At 42.7% G+C, this 14,826-nt stretch overlaps 1 protein-coding gene across 4 annotated transcripts in view; it reads left to right on the top strand.

Annotated features, from left to right (window-relative positions):
• The first annotated feature begins 8,682 nt into the window (after positions 1-8,682).
• Positions 8,683-14,826, top strand: part of LOC124254314 (ankyrin repeat and death domain-containing protein 1A-like) — a 49,361-nt gene continuing 43,217 nt past the window's right edge. The window contains exon 1 of one of the 4 annotated variants that reach the window (XM_046688239.1): positions 8,683-9,629. In XM_046688239.1, coding sequence (XP_046544195.1) covers positions 9,513-9,629 — 117 coding nt within the window. In that variant the 5' untranslated portion in view covers positions 8,683-9,512. The remainder of the gene's footprint in view (positions 9,630-14,826) is intronic. The other 3 variants (XM_046688246.1, XM_046688251.1, XM_046688259.1) reach the window with 3 other exon arrangements.

A 14,826-nucleotide genomic window follows, 5' to 3' on the forward strand; every position in this document is an offset into this window, starting at 1 on the left:
CTTATCCACTGAGTATATCAGTGAGCTCTGCTTTTATTCGCTCAGTATATCAATGAGCTGTGCTTATCCACTGAGTATATCAGTGAGCTGTGCAAGTATCTACTGAGCATGTCGACAAGCTGTGCTTATCCACTGAGTATACCAGTAAGCTGTGCAAGTATCTACTGAGCATGTCGACAAGCTGTGCTTATCCACTGAGTATATCAGTGAGCTCTGCTTATATTCGCTCAGTATATCAATGAGCTGTGCTTATCCACTGGGTATATCAGTATGATGTGCAAGTATGTCGGCAAGCTGTGCTTATCCTATGAACATATCATTGAGCTCTGCTTATATCCACCGAGCAGGTCGCCGACCTGTGCTTATCCTCTGAGGACATCTGTGAGCTTTGCTTGACCACCAATTCTGTCGGTGATGATGATCTGAACCGCTGGTCATGTCTCGGATATTGCTGCACTGAGCATATTGGCGAGCACAGTTGAGGCACTAGGCTTCCACGACAACTCTACGACCTTCTTTTTGGCGAGGCCTGAAATAAACAGTTTAACTCTTTCAGCCACGGGTCACGTCTAATTTGTGAAAGGAACTTTACTCCAAGGAGCTGCTGGCACAAATGAGTTAATAAAACGCAAGAAATTCCCCATGGGAATCTGCAGATTGGCATTGATCGCCACGCATTGCTCTGCTGAGAGCTCCATGCAGAATAAGTAGATACAAGTGTTGATAAGAGCTGGTCAGTAGGCCCGTAGCGAAAGGACATGGCAATCGAAGGGTCTGATTCTTGTACTGAGAAGGAGATGAAATATTGATGTGAAAGAACTCCCAGTTTGTAATATATCATGTCTGTTCTGAATCTTGAAATATTATAACTGAGATATGTCTATACCAGCGCTTGTCATCCCCTCTCTTTCTTCTCTTCTAATTCCCTGTGGGGTGTACCTCGTCTCTGTGTTAAAGATCGAGATCTCGGGTTAAACAGGGCATGTGCGGAGCTGTTAAGCTGAGACTCGCTGAGGCCAGTATCCAGGATGACGACGCGTTCTGAAGTGGCTCTCATGCTTTAAGTGCCGATATTCGAATGAATTTCGTTTACAGCAGTTTTATTGAAACGAACTCCCTGAGTGTTATGTTCTTGGCGATTGCCCAATTTATGGTTTTCAGACACCGTCTTTATGGTGGGTTCTATGAACAAGGCAGATATTGTCACACTATAAGCCCTGACGTAACACGTGACCGGTGTGTGACAATTCTTTACGAAAACAACAATGCAACATGCTGATTCCACGTTTCTGCATAACGGAACAATTGATTGTGTAAACATTGCATAGTGCCCTTCTTGAGTTACACAATGCATCACGTCAGCTATTTGTGAAATGGCCGCAGGTTGTAAACGTTTAGAAGTGCACCATACCAAGAAGCACATGGTATTAAACGAAAGGAACCAATATCTACATCGATAGGCATTTCTTGTTTTTGGAATTACTTTTTAAATATATTGTTCTGTTGAACGTCGAATTCAGCAATATCCCAGTATCATGACGAGTCTGCGATGATCGGTTTCGACCAGATAAACAAGTGATTGATCGTATGAACAAGGCCTGAAGGCGCCTGGTTACCGTGACAGCAATAATTAAGGTCACCAATCCTCACCATAAAGTCCTCATGGGACAAGCAAAGGTTATTACGGGTCACTATTCTAACCCGACATCCACGAAGATATCCAAGCAAGATATGGAGTGACATGAGGATGGTAGAAATAACGTAAGTGTGGTCTATGCTCAGCCTGTGTTAACTCAACACAAGACTTTAACCAGGACTCACGATGTGAACAAGGTGAGCTATCTCTACGTGTGATATCAGCCCAGGAGATGATGTTCATACAGTCAAACATGCAGAATGACCAGCTCACTGACTATGACCGCACTATGAGTGAGTGAGTGAGTGTGAACAGCATTCCAGTTGTACCACATTGCGTCAGCTTCGTGTCGAAGGACATCCCCCAGTGATGCTAGTGAACCCCACGAGCCAGGGTAGCCTGCTGACTGACCTGACGCAATCAGGGCCAATCTGGCAATCGAAACTTCGACCATGGTGTTCTTTTATTTCCTCCAAAGGAGAGTAGAAGGACATGGCGAAAGCTTCTTTACATAGATTTTCAGATAGATTATGATGCTTTAAGTATTTTGCTATGTGTTACTGAAAATGGAGGTGAAGATAGAAAAGTCTTTTATGACACTCTTGGCGTATAGTTGGCTGGCTTCTGCATCGGTCTGCATTGGCTGGTTCTAGGACAACAGACATGTAACAATGTCTACATCTGGCTTCTCGTGAAGACATAGTCTGTTTCCTTCAAAGACATGTTGCAATATTGATATTGTCGCCTCTTCCCATATTCAGTGATTGCTCATGATGAATAATTAACGTGTGTTGCTAACGCGCCTTGTTTGTTGACATGAAATGTTGAATAAACGGCCATTCCAGTATGGCTTTGAACTTCATGTCGCGTGTATATTGAATGTGAGTGAGTGAGTGAGTGAGTTTAAATTTAGGGCGCTTTTAGCAATATTCCAGCAATATCACGGCGGGGACACCAGAAATGGGCTTCACACATTGTACCCATGTGGGGAATCGAACTCGGGTCTTCGGCGTGACGAGCGTACGCTCTAACCATCTGGCTACCCCACCGCCTCTTATTAAAAGTAAACCTAACATTGTGTTCCATGGTAACTACTCGTGGTGCAGAGTCCTGGTCACACTAGTGCCCCGGTACACTTACCATATCAATTGCTAGTCTCACACTTCAAGCATACTACTTTCAAGAGACTCATATTGCAGATGCAAATTCAATGCTGGTTATAAAATAGTCTGGTCAATTACCGTCACGGACAATGGTATACGTCTCTTATTCCGTCAGAGCCCGGCCGATGTCGAGACATGGAAATTCCGACAAGAGGGCAAGGTCTGGGATCCGGCCTTGTAATGTGTCCCGAAGTATAGACACCCGTCTGTACATACATGCCACCTTAAGTATATACACAGTTTGTGTACATCCGTTTGTATATATGTCAGTGATTATGCATATTTACTGATTTTGTCAGTGATTATGTATAATTAGTGATTCCAACAGGGATTATGTATATGTACTGTAGTATACACTGATTCATGATACATATTTATTGAAATCATGCTCTGATCATGAATGAAATATAAACAAATATTTCTTTGCTTGTTCACTTTATTAATGAAGAAGATGGTCAGTTGGATCAACATACATGTCTTGTTGGTAACTAAAGGGACTGGCCAGTTACATTCAGCACATAACAATCACAAGTTTTGTATTTTTGTATTTACAGACCAAGCTGGAATGGTATCGGGAGTTACAGAAACAGACTTTCGAAACATTTACACCTACTTGTTTGACACCTCTTTCTACCAGCACAGTTACATCTCCCGAAACCTTGGCCATCGCAGTTCGACTCACTGTGACATGCAGCTCTGAGAGACATGTCACTGTCAGTACACATCTCACTGATGGAGTATAATTGAGTTGCACACAATTGATTGCGTGAATATAGTGAGTTCAAACGTCCTGACTTCACTGCTATGGAGAACACCCGACTGTCATTAATGTTAGGTACCACACCAATGATGTTCCCAGCATCTGTGCGACCTCTGTCAACAGCTGGAACTGGCACGGTCACATTGTCACCAATGTCAACCTTCTTTGTACCATTCTCTCGGCCTGTTTGAGTTGGGATTCAGCTGCTCTTTTGCTGTACTTGAATCTGTTGGGTTTGTTCGTCAATCTGTTCTGTCACAAAAGGGACATCTTCACCATCAGCTGAACTGCTGGAGACTTCCTCTTCGTCGGCTGATGGAGTCTCAGAAGACAGAGCGTTCAGGAGATCATCTTCAGTCTGCAACTTGGAGAGGACTTCTCGTAGAAGACAAGAGGATATCAGGCCGATCCTAGAAGGGCAGCAAATGGTGTTCTTTCGATGCCACTATGATGACTGGAATTCTTCTGAAATTACACAAATGTCAGTCTTGTGGCAATGCCACAGCTAGCCAGGCAATGAGCATGTCTTTCACATCTCTCCACAGACCCCTGACGACGCAGATTGTAGGCCATCCAGCAGGACAACGACCCAAAACATCGTTCAAAGCATTCACAGGCATGGTTTCGGACACATATTGCTGAAATGAAAGAAGAGGTGGTCCGATATTGGGACAGCATGGACCACGACTTTCTACCTTCTTTGATCAGTAGTATGCCCCGCCGCATTGAAGCCAGCATTGCTGCCCATGGTGACTTGACAAAATACTAACTGTTCACCTGTCTTTGAATCTGGAGTTATTTTCTGCTAATATTCACATTTAATACGTGAGTAATGAGTGAATTTTTTTAAAATTACAATCTTTAAATTCTCAATAATTTCTGGTTGTACTGTATTATTTACTTTTATACGTTAACCACCTGTACCTAACACTGACAAGATTGACCCCTTCTACAGATTATATCAAATCCGCCAGGTATTTGGAAGATGGCCGACACGTTAGGTCATGACATACCCACAGCCAGACCTCCGTGCCTTGTGAGAAAATGTCGATAACTCGTGTGTAATCTCCAGGGACGATTCAACGATTCAATACACAAGTATGTCATGGCAATGTGACACATGGTGTTCTCAGGAATCTCCTTACGCATTAACAGTGCATGGTAACTACAGCAACTGATGTTTTGAATGAAGCCAAGGTTGACGTACACATGTCGTTGAATCACAATGACACTCAAACATTGTACATTACACATTGCACATCATCCATGAAGAGCTCATGAACACAGAAACCAATCTGAGTGCTCCTGTGGGGGAGACGAGGAGGGGAGGGGTGGGGAGATTCAATTTTCAGTGACCCTGTCATGTAAGGAACTGCCGAAACAAGGTTCGAATCCTGCATGGCTCTGTTCCTGATTTCACACAAATGGTAGCTTCATAGCTGTGGTCATGTAGGAGTTTCTCCAACACAATGTAGACATTCTCTGGGCGCCGTTTCACAAGGCAGGCATACATTTACCCACACGTAAAGTTGATTGCGCCATATTCATGTCCTGATATTTCCACTTGAGAAGGGCAGATGGATTAGATGTTTCTGCTCTAAATGTCATCCTGAACATAAATTTTGTATTAGAATTACAAATATTCTTATAAATAACTGCTATTAATTTTAAAAAACCCAACAACATGATGTAATGCTACTATGAATAACTGATTAAGTAGACGTGTATATATATACTCGCCTCCCCCTGCTTGTGTCCAGTCTGACTCACAGTCGCTGAACCACATTCCCTCTGTCCAGCCCTTTCTGCAATGCTAAAGCCCAAAATGAAGCAAGTCTAGATTTTCTCGGGGTATGAATCTCCCAACTCACTTGGGCTCCTTTTCAATTTATATGGAATAAGTAAATCAAAATAATATACATTCAGAGACTCAGTATTAATGTAGCCTGTTTAAATTTGTGCTTGAAATTTGAATTTTTTAAATTCGAACTTCATCTGAAGTTGAAGCTATTACTGTCTCTGGGAAAATGGTTATCAAATATGTATTCCGTATCTTACTAATTGATATTGCAACAGTTTCAGATAAAGCCGCCTGTTGACCGTTGTTGCCAATGGAAGGGTGATCACATGTCAAAGTATTGCGGAGCGTCTACATATGGCACAGTTCCATTTATCTGTCACTGGGGTCCTTCATATTTATGTGGTCGGGAGATGCATACATTGTATAGCTAACCACGTCTCGCATCTGGAAATTGGAGATCAGCACTTACAAAATTAAATTAATTACCTCGTTGCAAAAACCCTGAATGTCCCCGAGCCCTGGTGTAATCCAGTTGGTCATTTCTCGAGTATACATAAGGATGGATGAGAAATATTTGTCATAGGTCTGCTGGTACAGCACTCACGAACCAGTGAACACATGTATTAACACATCTTAACGCGTATTAAATCTTGCGGTCAGTCATATACATGTGTATTGGAATATTCCATATGTATTGGAATGCTAAAGAACTCGACCGTACCGTGGAGATACCGTAATTGTTATGCAATGGTTCTGTAGCTTAGATTTAAGTTATACATCATATGATTCACCAGCTGTGATACTTCAGAGTTAGCCAGACAAGATAATGCCATATTTCATATAGATTGCTGGTTAGCTTTTCTCAGACCTTGAATGGATTATCTTGTATCGGCATTACATGTATACCAGTTGTCGCTCTGCCACACGGTTCAGTTTAGGGGAAGTAAAATATGTCTAGGAATCATTTTGTTGTCTTTTAGATGATACTTACACTTCATTTTCATCCGTTTACTCGAGAGTTGGTCAATGGTCATTTAATAAACCTTCAGGACAAAAGGGGGATTATGTGTATGTGAAACTGCATACTAACCAAAATATTTACTTAAAGAATAGAGTTTTCGAATGTAAATTTTAACAGCAAACCTACGCAGAAATGATAAAGTATCTCTGTATCAAACCAGCTCCCCCATATCAAGACCGGATCACCTGGAAGTATACAACCAAACACTTAAAGCTACAGCGAAACACTATACGTGCAGACAGGCTATTCAACTTTATCATAATCTGTGGTATCCGTTTATTGTAGTTATATACTAGGATAAAGGGAAGCACACGAGGAATGATTACTATCTAAATCTACCTAATTTGATTTTGCACTTGGATTCACATTATGTCTATGTCTAGTTTACCGTTATCTGACCTTTCAGGGTCACGGGTTGTACTGAGATCCCATGCCAACGCCACAGTAGTTGGAGTACGACCGTATACTCTGGTATGTTGATTACAGCCTTAGACCCGGTAGTTTAGTCATCTTTAGTACTGTCAAGGCGTCTATGTAAGTGTCAATTCCACTTTTGACTATAATCCAAATATTGTTAAAGAGCAGGTGGGTGGGTTCGAGTGTGTAACCTGTGAAGTTCACACACACTGTACCCCCTGAGGCAACTGTCGTGAATGTAAGGTCTAGTATTTCAGGTACTATTTTCCTTCGGCACATTGCTGCTGTTGAGCAACGTCGTGTGTGCTACCTCTGTAATTTGGACATGTCATTTGCAGGATTATAAAACTGATATAAAGATGAATATTTTTTTTCTAAAAGTGATAGTTGATCACAACTGTTCACAACTTGGAGTGAAAACATTTCGGTGATATAGTTGACAGGAAATTAATAAATTTGATAAAAACAAACAATAAACCATGAGCATGTTCCGAAGTAGATTTAAACAGCAGGACATTAATGATCGTTCACCTGCACCGATGTGAAACTCATAGTCTGAATTTGTTTTGCTCTGTGTACTAATCGAATTGGATCAAAGGCATATGATCCGTGTATCCCATGTTTACCTTAAGATATGTGAACACGTATCAATAAGGTCACCTGACATTTGATTGGGTCTGTATAGTGATGTGTTGGAGTGTATTGAATATGCATGCTCCAAGAACTTCAAGCATGCTTCTTGGCGAAATGCGCTCTAAAGAGAGCCAAAGGCTGTTTATCCAGATAAGCAGTGCAGGGAACACCTGAATGCCCAGTATGCTAACAAGCACTTCAGCAGAATGGTTCATTGGTCTTACTTAAAGCCTTATCTATGTGTGAGTGAGGCAAGGCCGGAAGTTTAGCTCACCGTTGAACAGTATATCAGTTATATCCAGCTATTTCAGGTTGACGTCAGCGGAGTGCCAAACGTGATACAGGTCTTTGACGTTTACCCTTGGTGAAACTCACATTGACGGGTTTGGTGTTGACAAACACAGACACATACTCAGATCAATCTGGGATTTGAAACCACGATCAAAGGTTTCTGGCTTTGCGGCCATGTTTTGTCGCTAAATGATCATAAAATGCTGAAAAAACAACAAATTAAAGACTGATTACAACTGAGAAAGTAGGTGAATAACGACTTGATTAGACGTTGTTAGGACCACCAGACCCGATTTCCTCGAAACAAACTTAAGTCTGAGTTTTGACTTAAGTTCGAGTTTTACTCCAATAGGGAAAATGCATTTAGCAGAATGAACTGAAATCGATATTAAACTCAAACATACTAGACAATTTGAGTTTGGTGGATGGATTACTTAAGTTCTTCGGGCTTTTTTATTTTAAAAATGCAGTTGAGTTAAAAATTCAGCTGTTTCAAATTGTCAAACTCAGTTTGAAATTTGAGTAAAAACTTAAGTTTGTTTCGAGAAATCGGGGCCTGGACTCGCCCTTTAAGGCTTGACCCGATACACCTTGATGGTAACAACAGACCACGTGTGCACTGCTAATATCATATCAGTTACATGTTATTGGTCTCGGAACCTACGCACCAGTTTAAAGCTATTTTAAGAACAAAAATAACCAAACTGAAGGTGTATTTAATCTTCTCTGCGTATCTCCACTCCCCATGTTAGCAGATACACACAGGAACACAACGTACTTGGTAATCCGTGACGACGTAACTAACGTTAATATATATCTGAAGGTTTTGGCTGTCTTACATACCAACACATCTTGAACCCACCCGCCCCAAGAACCGGAGAGCTTAGAGTTAACGTTAAACGCACATTTGTTTGCCATGAGATAAATGCACATATTGAAGAAAACGTCTCATGCTCTAGTCAACCGTATAATCAGTCTACTACTGAGGTGCCTTCATTGATCCGATACTATGTGTTCTCAGCGAGGAACATGATGCTGATGGTATAGAGCATTGCATCTTTATTCTCTGTTTCTCTAAGACCGCTCAGTTAGTGTCGACCCACTGGGATATTTAGCTCATCACAAAGACCGTTATACATAATACCATTACTGTTTGGCGCCATGGATGAGATGACACGTGTACAATACCACATCGTTATTGGAGGAAACACGTCAATTCTGGAGAGTCTGTTTCTGCCGCGTCTTCCATGCTAAGTCTATCGCACGGCCAAATCAATCGATACCGAGATTGGATTGAAGCGTCGACAGCCTTCACACAGCCGCCAGACTGTAGGTTGTGCTGGGTGGCCCACTGTAGCTAGCGTGGGTACATATGGGGTAATTACGATCAGTCACAACAACGCCATTGAAAGTCAAATTGAGGACCCATGTGATCAGACAAACAGGGATCGCCATTGCAGTAACTCTCAAGAACGAATACGACCCGCTTCTTCCAATATTTGCGTCCTTATACTGCCATCAATTTCTCTTAACTTAGTGGGCACCAACATCTTATGTCGTCTGCTTCAGCCAGTGCCAGTGAATGAGCTGGTTCCTTAGACGCAAACGGTAAGCGGAGTAAGCGACTCCTGGCGGTACTCTTGGATCAATACCAGGATGTGGGGAGAGAAGCCAGTGGAGCTCCAATTCATTTGCCTGTGGTTCTGACCTTGGATGGAGCGTCTGTGCTTGAGCTCCTGGGGGTGCATATGTAGGTCCTGTCTGGGTGGATACCTGCCCCAACTGGGATAATGCCGTACGCCGGGAGTGTGTCTTCTCTGGGTAGCCATGGCTTCCGGCACCCGTCGTACATGTCGGTGCAAGATGAGGAGGATGACGACGAGGATGAGGAGGAGAAAGACGGAGAGGTAAGACGCCGACCATGTCGCTGATAGCATCAGTGGTGTGTACGCGAGTAGGGCATGCAGGAAAGGTGTGTGTGTGTCGAGTATCTGTACCCGGTATCAATACTCTATTCCTGCCCCTCGGTGCGGAGACGGGTGTTGGTGAGGCACAACATACTGTGTCTCCTACAGCTGTTACAGTCAAGATGAGGGTGGTGTAGAGAGGTGGTTGTGGGGTGGGGTGGGGAGGAGAGGGGAGGGTATACAGTTCTCAACACTTCTGCCAGGCATGCAGCATCATTCTTCCTGTGTTAAACCCATGCATTAAGCGGGAATCTACGGTGCCGCTTCACCAGTGTTGCTGTTGAATATTTAAACATGTGCTATGGCATTGTACTATTAGAACGCCTGATTTAACTACAACGACTATTACTTCGTCAGCCACTACTACTACTACTACTACTACTACTACTACTACTACTACTACTACTACTGCTGCTGCTACTATTGCTGCTGCTACTACTAATGCTGCTGCTACAACTACCACCACAAGTCCTACAACCAGCACTACCATCTCTACTACTGCTGCTACTTCCACCATTACACCCCTACTACTACTACTACTACTACTACTACTACTCCTACTACTACTACTACTACTACTACTACTACTACTACTAATGCGACGAAAACTCCAGTTACTATGACTACTAGAAGTACCATATCCACTGTGTAATGGGTCTTCACATATCTAGTTTGCAGTATATACTCATGAGCCCCGGCCATCTCGTGCCATCAAACATCTCCTTATTTCAGTCCCATCTCTCTTACAGCCAGCCATCATATGCTAATCGGCTCGCGTGTCAACTGATATAACCAAGATACATACATATAATGTATGCAGCCTTTGACATTTATTCAGTAAATGTTCAGTAAATTGATAGTTTCTGTATATGCACGTCAATATGTCCTCGGAGATCACAGACTATGTTTTGCTGAATACCATCTGTCAGATGTGTATCGTAGGCATGCAAAACATACGATTTACTGATTATTGGTGTTTATTCTTCTAGGAAGATGAGCCGAGCTGTGTTGACCTCCGTACGGGTTTATGTAATGGTGTTGATATTGTTGTGTGTAAGGTAGAGGTCTTGACTTATGAAACACTAACCCCTGACAAATGTTAAAGGAATGTAGTGTGTTCGTCACGACGGCTTTGACAACGCCGACACGGTCATGGTCGACCGCAGGGGACAGGTTAGTCACGGGATCGGGTGATGCAAGTCTCGAGGGTTCTCACGAAGGGATCTTGTACCCCATGACACAGTCTGTTGTACACAGAACAATACGTCCCTCGCCTTTACAGGGGAAATACTAGTAGTGTAATTATTCTCCCAGCCACACTATAAGGCCGCCCATAGGCAGTCATGATAGATAAGAGATTCACCCATGTCAGTATCCGCCCACCCTAGACACACTCTGCTCAAACATGATCTCACTATACCCTCTCCGTCCACTTCAAGACAGAACGTCAAGGCAACAAAGTATACTTCAAGACACGTGAACACATAAAGTACACTTCAAGACACGTGAAGACAAAGTATACTTCAAGACACGTAAAGACAAAGTATACTTCAAGACAAATCATACACTTCAGTATGCAACGTCAAGAATCAACTTCAAGACACACCATACACGTCCAGACACAACGTATACTTCAAGAAACGCCATATGCTTCAAGACACAAAGTGTACTTAAAGGAACGTTACGATAATCTCATATTTCAAGACACACCATCAAAACACATGGCACACCTCAAAACAACAAGGCTGCATGACGAAGGCCTTGGTGTACTAAACAGATGGGCTGACAGCTATAGTTATAAAGCATATGTTTCCAAGGGCCGAAGGTATACGAATCTCTACTGTACGTTTTGAGCAATACGCCAGTATTTAGTCACTCGTCCAGCACGGACAATGCTCGGGCACTGCTGTTCTCAGCTGCCTGGACAATCACTATCCTGCATCCTAGTAGTTCTTTTGATTTCACCAATTGATTTATTTCATTAGCAAGTGAGTTTCCCCTTTATCAACTGTGTTGGTCCTGCGTGTCGCAACACGCGCTATCTCCGAGCCAGCACTGCTCATCCGAGACCAAATGTGTGACAGCCCTTTTTTACAATAATGCTCTAAACATCGATTTTTGTCAGCCGCGTTTTCGAGCAGTGTGAAGTTATACATCCTGCGGTGTTCACATAACTGGCAAAGTGCCTCATGCGTTCTTCAACCTTGATATACTTTTGCTCCTGTCTATGTCAAACGGCATCATTGATATACATGAGTGCCAACATGATGCAGCATTGATATACTCAGGTTATCCTTTAGTATTTACAAGAACGGATATTGTCGCTTGTAACTTGCATTTCTTTACACATTTAGGAAATACGACATCACTGATTGGGTAATTATCCATGAACAGCACCGTGTATGCTACCCTGTGGTATATATCTGCCCAGATTATTACATGATATCATTTCTTTTGAGTTACTCCATGGTCGTGGGGTTTGGGAATACAAGCATTGGGTATAAGCGGCATGGTTGTGGTGGTTGGTAGTGGAAACACTGGACGGGAAGTTGATGGTTGTGGTGGTTGGTAGTGGAAACATTGGACGGGAAGTTGATGGTTGTGGTGGTTGGTAGTGGAAACATTGGACGGGAAGTTGATGGTTGTGGTGGTTGGTAGTGGAAACACTGGACGGGAAGTTGATGGTTGTGGTGGTTGGTAGTGGAAACATTGGACGGGAAGTTGATGGTTGTGGTGGTTGGTAGTGGAAACATTGGACGGGAAGTTGATGGTTGTGGTGGTTGGTAGTGGAAACATTGGACGGGAAGTTGATGGTTGTGGTGGTTGGTAGTGGAAACATTGGACAGGAAGTTGATGGTTGTGGTGGTTGGTAGTGGAAACACTGGACGGGAAGTTGATGGTTGTGGTGGTTGGTAGTGGAAACATTGGACAGGGAAGTTGATGGTTGTGGTGGTGGTTGATGGTTGGGTAGTGGAAACACTGGACGGGAAGTTGATGGTTGTGGTGGATTGGGAAGTTGAGTTGGAAGTGGAAACATTGGACGGGAAGTTGATGGTTGTGGTGGTTGGTAGTGGAAACATTGGAATGGGAAGTTGATGGTTGTGGTGGTTGGTAGTGGAAACATTGGACGGGAAGTTGATGGTTGTGGTGGTTGGTAGTGGAAACATTGGACGGGAAGTTGATGGTTGTGGTGGTTGGTAGTGGAAACATTGGACGGGAAGTTGATGGTTGTGGTGGTTGGTAGTGGAAGCATTGGACGGGAAGTTGATGGTTGTGGTGGTTGGTAGTGGAAACATGGACGGGAAGTTGATGGTTGTGGTGGTTGGTAGTGGAAACATTGAACGGAAGTTGATGGTTGTGGTTGTTGGTAGTGGAAACACTGGACGGGAAGTTGATGGTTGTGGTGGTTGGTAGTGGAAACACTTGGACGGAAGTTGATGGTTGTGGTGGCTGGTAGTGGAAGCATTGGACGGGAAGTTGATGGTTGTGGTTGTTGGTAGTGGAAGCACGGGAAGTTGATGGTTGAACGGGAAGTTGATGGTTGTGGTGGTTGGTAGTGGAAACATTGGACGGGAGGTTGATGGTTGTGGTGGTTGGTAGGGGAAGTATTAGACGAGAGCCGTATTGTTGTAGTGTTGGTATGATATTTTGGTTTTGTATTGGGGGATGTCAGTTATTTAAATGGCTACTCATTGTATCAGTTTCCGTGTTTATCTTATCTTCACCGCAGTTAGCGTTAGAGTCCAGATAAAATGAAGACAAACAATGCAGATTCTTCTATGTTTGCCTTGCTGCTGTATGGCTGCGCGAAGTCCGATAGTTTGTGACTGTCTCACATCATCACTAGTCCGGCGTTTTTGTGAGATGTAGGGCGAAAGCCGCTGTTACTCCCTATGTGTGGGCCAATTGCAGGAATCACTCATCTTATGAAACAGTGATAAATATTCATAAGGCTGATAGAGCTATTAATCAAGCTGATGTGCGGGGAAGACAAAAGCAGCAGGCTGTAGAGTTGTTGGGCGTCTGTGTGGCATCAATGAGAATCCCCCATCTCCATCCCTCGGGACCACGCGCCGGGGTCCGTGATCACCTTAACGCCGCCAACACCATCAGGCGGTCATATTTAAATATATTGATAAGTCAAGTCAATTTTACCATCCTGCAACTTTGGGCATTTTTTGTTAGTGTATTGTTCTGATTTTGGCGTCTTGACGATTTACACAGTGAATGGGATACATTGATCATATCTTTACTCAAAACAAGGAAATTCATGCTTGACGATTTACAATGCAATATAGAGCACTGAGCACAATGGCGATTAACCAAACACGGTAGGTCCTAGAAGCATTAGGGTAAATATGATTGGTAATAGTAATCGTTATTGCATGGGTCCAGGTCATACCGAGCATTATTCAATACATGTTAGGTCATGCTGAACATTACAATATATTAAACTTTTCCTATTATACGGTGTGTCACATTAACCATTGTCTAATACACGCTGGGTCATATTATACATTATGTAATACAATCTTTATCTCATTAAACATTATTGAATTATTGTATTATACATGGTAGGAAATATTACAAATTTCCTAATACAGGGTGTGTATTATTAAACACACACAGCTTGTCATATTGAACATTTTCCAATATAAAGTGCGGCATGTTGCCCATTATCCAATACACACAGAATATTTATCAGACATTATTGTATGCATGGTATGTAGTTTTAAACATTGTTGAATATATTTACAAAAGACGTGATCACGGTGTTGGAATGAATTCTCATGAGCATTGGTTGTGTTGTCACGACTCTTATGTCACCAGTAGCAGACTTGTCTGGGGACAGAGTTTCAAAGAACTGTATTAGCTAACAAATTATTTTAACTTTGAATACGCACGTGCTGTCTACGGTGGTTGCATTTACATGCCAGACTCTGCAGGTGTCTAAAACCTGGTTCAGCCCACAGTATGATTCATATATTCACGATACGTCTAAGTCATGGTTCGTCACCCACATTGTGAAGAATGATTCATATATTCACAATACGTCTAAGTCATGGTTCATCACCCACATTGTGAAGTATGATTCATATATGCACGATACGTCTAAGTCATGGTTCGTCACCCACAT

The sequence above is a fragment of the Haliotis rubra genome, unplaced genomic scaffold (assembly GCF_003918875.1).
Source record: "Haliotis rubra isolate DU_JTF1 unplaced genomic scaffold, ASM391887v1 Scf115, whole genome shotgun sequence".
NCBI lineage: Eukaryota > Metazoa > Mollusca > Gastropoda > Lepetellida > Haliotidae > Haliotis > Haliotis rubra.